This window comes from Mandrillus leucophaeus, unplaced genomic scaffold (genome assembly GCF_000951045.1).
Source record: "Mandrillus leucophaeus isolate KB7577 unplaced genomic scaffold, Mleu.le_1.0 Scaffold737, whole genome shotgun sequence".
NCBI classification, from domain to species: Eukaryota; Metazoa; Chordata; class Mammalia; order Primates; family Cercopithecidae; genus Mandrillus; species Mandrillus leucophaeus.
Genome location: NW_012107997.1, coordinates 414765 through 417600, shown reverse-complemented (window position 1 = coordinate 417600; position 2836 = coordinate 414765). Strand labels below are relative to the sequence as shown.

The following is a 2836-nucleotide window of genomic DNA, read 5'->3' as shown; positions in this document are numbered from 1 at the left end:
GTCCCGCGCCCTGTCCCAAGCTCCGCCTGACCGCCTGGGGACCTGGAGCGCCCCTCCACCTCCCACCGTCCCCCAAGCTCTCGCCGTCCCCCAAGCTCTCGCCCGCCGTCCTGTCTTCTCTGAGCATCACCGTTCAGCTTTCCCTAGCTTTGACCCTAGACTGGGGCATCAGATCGGGGCCCACTGTCTCCCCTCCTCTAGACAACACCAAGCTCCCAAAATCAGGCTCATCACTCCCCTGGGAGCACTGTACCTAAGTAGGTGTTGGAGGAGTAGGTAATGGACTCCATTCTCCTCATTTAATAGGGTGTCAGACAGCACTGAGCCTCCCTCCCTTCCCCACTCCAACTCCCACAAATCAAAACAAAAATCAGCCACTCGGCCTGACCTCCACCGACACAGAGCATCTGAAAGTAAAAGCCTCAATCTGGGGTAGAAATGACTGGCCTTTTCCGCCCGGTCCTGGCCCCTGCATCTCCATAACTCCAGGCTAGTCTGCCCTGTGACACTTGAGAACCGTGGGGCCTCCCTCGTGCAGGCCACCTCTGCTTCCTTTAGCAGATTCAATAATTTATTCAACAATTTTTTCTTATTTATTGAAAGCAAACTTGTACAAGGCAGGCCAGTCCCTCTCAGGGTGCCCTAGGCCCCCAAGTAGATGTGAGAGGTCACCACGGTTCCTTCATCCAGGACTTAGTGAACTGGGCAGACACCTGCATTCCTGGAGGCTGGGAAGAGGGTGTCAGTCTTGGAGAGGCAACAGAGAAGGCAGTGTGAGGCTCTAGGTGAGCACGGGGTGGGGACTCCAGGACCCGTCCCTGGGTTTCCAGGCAGCCTTTCCCCATTAAAGCTGCTTGCAGGCACTGGGAAAGGCTAGGGTGAGGAGGGGTGGGAAAGGAGAGAGGAAGATAGCCCAAGATTGGGCGGGGCAAGAAGCAAACTGGGGCCAAAGGCCGTGTGTACCTCACTGTGGCCTCAAGGCTTGGTGGGGAAGAGCAGGCAGGTGAGTTCCCGGCTGCCGCTGTGTCTGTCCACAAGGGGCAGAGGGTGCCGCATGAAGTGCTGGACCATGGTGGCCACGGAGGAGAAGAGCTGGCCAGGGAGGCAGAGCATCCGTGAGTCCCATGAGCCTCATGCTGGGAGCAACTTCCTGAGGCAACTATGGGACTCTGGCAAAGGGACTTTTGACATTTTTCTAGATATCTTCCTTCCTGTTTGCCCCATGCCGCTCCACTGCCATTTTGCTGCCCCGTTCCAGGCCTCAGACAACTTTCCTGCTGCTGCACCCATGGGCACGCCGCTGGCCAGACTCCTATGTCCAAGGCTAGATCAAACTGACCCTAGGGCACGCCTCTGCCCTGGTACTCCAGCTTGGGGAGCGGTGTGATGGGTGTCTCTAGTTTGCATCCTGGCAAATGCTGGGTGCAACGTTGAGTCCTCGGGGGAAGTAGACGAGAGTCTGAAGATCCTGGACTCCACCCTCCTCCCAGCTGGGTTCATTAAAGGCACAAAGGCCCCTACCTCGACCCTATGCAGACTGAGTCATGGCAGGAGGGGCACCTCCCCCACCAGAGGGCCAGGCGTCTGGGAAGGAGTTCAGGGCTCTGGGCTCTGTCATTTCTGCCTACCCCAGAAAGATACAAAATGAGGGTTTTTCCCGAGACAAATGCTCTTGGCTGGGCCCGGGATACTGCTCTGCTGTCCCTCCTTAGGCCCCTGCCTCCTCCAGCTCCCACCTCCTCATGGTTCCTGCCCTCCCGGCCCAGGGCATAGTGGCGTCCACCATCCAGCCGCCGGATGGGAATGTTGAAGACCCGGCCTCGGAGCAGTACTGCCAGGGTGAAGGGCTGGGAGCCATGAGGCCCTGAGCTGGGGCGCACGGTGTAGGCCCCATCCTGTGGAGGAGACCCCAGCCATCAACCTCATCTTCCAATGGGCCTCCCACTGCCCTGAGCCATCATGAGGCCAGAACCCTCCGGCTCTCCTGCTCCCCACTGCTCTGCCAGCTACAGCTTGTGAGCGGAAGGGGTTTCGGAGAAGACCCAGGGTCCATGGCTGCCCACCTTTTGTAAGCGAAGCAGGGCACTCTCAACAGCATGGCGGTCACAATTCCCTGAGTACCAAGGCTGAGCCAGCAGGTCACTGTCCTGTGCATACACACAGCCACTCAGAGACGTGCCAGGGCACTCGATCCGGCATGGGGAGCCAAGGACGCAGGGTGCAGTTATTTGCATTCCCATCGCCTTTGTTCAACTGAGTCCCCCGCAGGCAGAAAAAAGAGGTGTCCCTGTCTGGGGCACGGCGGGGTGCCACACATGTGTGTTCAATATGTGTTCTCACGGTGGTGCATCCTTCAGCCCAAGAGGGTTCCTAGGGGAGGACTCTCAGGCTCTGCTCCCGGAACCCCTCCCTACAGCCTGCTCCCAGCCCCTCCTCACCTCAGCAGTGGAGGCGCTCCCAACTGGGGCTACAGAGGGAAAAGATGACTTCCTTCCTGCTAGAAGAAGGAGATTATTGAGCTGGGGTGGGGTGGGGGTGGGCAAAGGTGGCTTCTAGGGGACAGCTGCGGGGGCAGGGGGTAGAAGGAGGCGTGCATGGGCCTGAGGTGTGCATGGCAAGGGAAGCAGATGGAGCCAGGAGAGAGTGTTGTGCTGTGGGCAGCTGAGGGACTCCGGCAGGAGGGATCTGGAGCTGAGGGAGGGGCTCACCTGCATCGGGCTCACATTCCAAGTAGAGGTCCTCATCAGGTTTCTTTGGAGGGCCTAGCACCTAAGGTAGGGAGGGGTGTGTGGGACCATGGGTTTAACCAGTCCTGGGGTTCCATTAAGGACTAGGG

General features: G+C 58.9%; 1 protein-coding gene across 1 annotated transcript; it reads right to left on the bottom strand.

Moving 5' to 3' along the window:
• Positions 1-819: 819 nt before the first annotated feature.
• On the bottom strand, positions 820-2596 carry SH2D6 (SH2 domain containing 6). The gene is given in 5 exon segments (XM_011965791.1): positions 820-1092; positions 1737-1895; positions 2064-2147; positions 2439-2521; positions 2524-2596. Coding segments are annotated over 5 exon segments (516 nt in total). The 3' UTR covers positions 820-975.
• Positions 2597-2836: the final 240 nt, after the last annotated feature.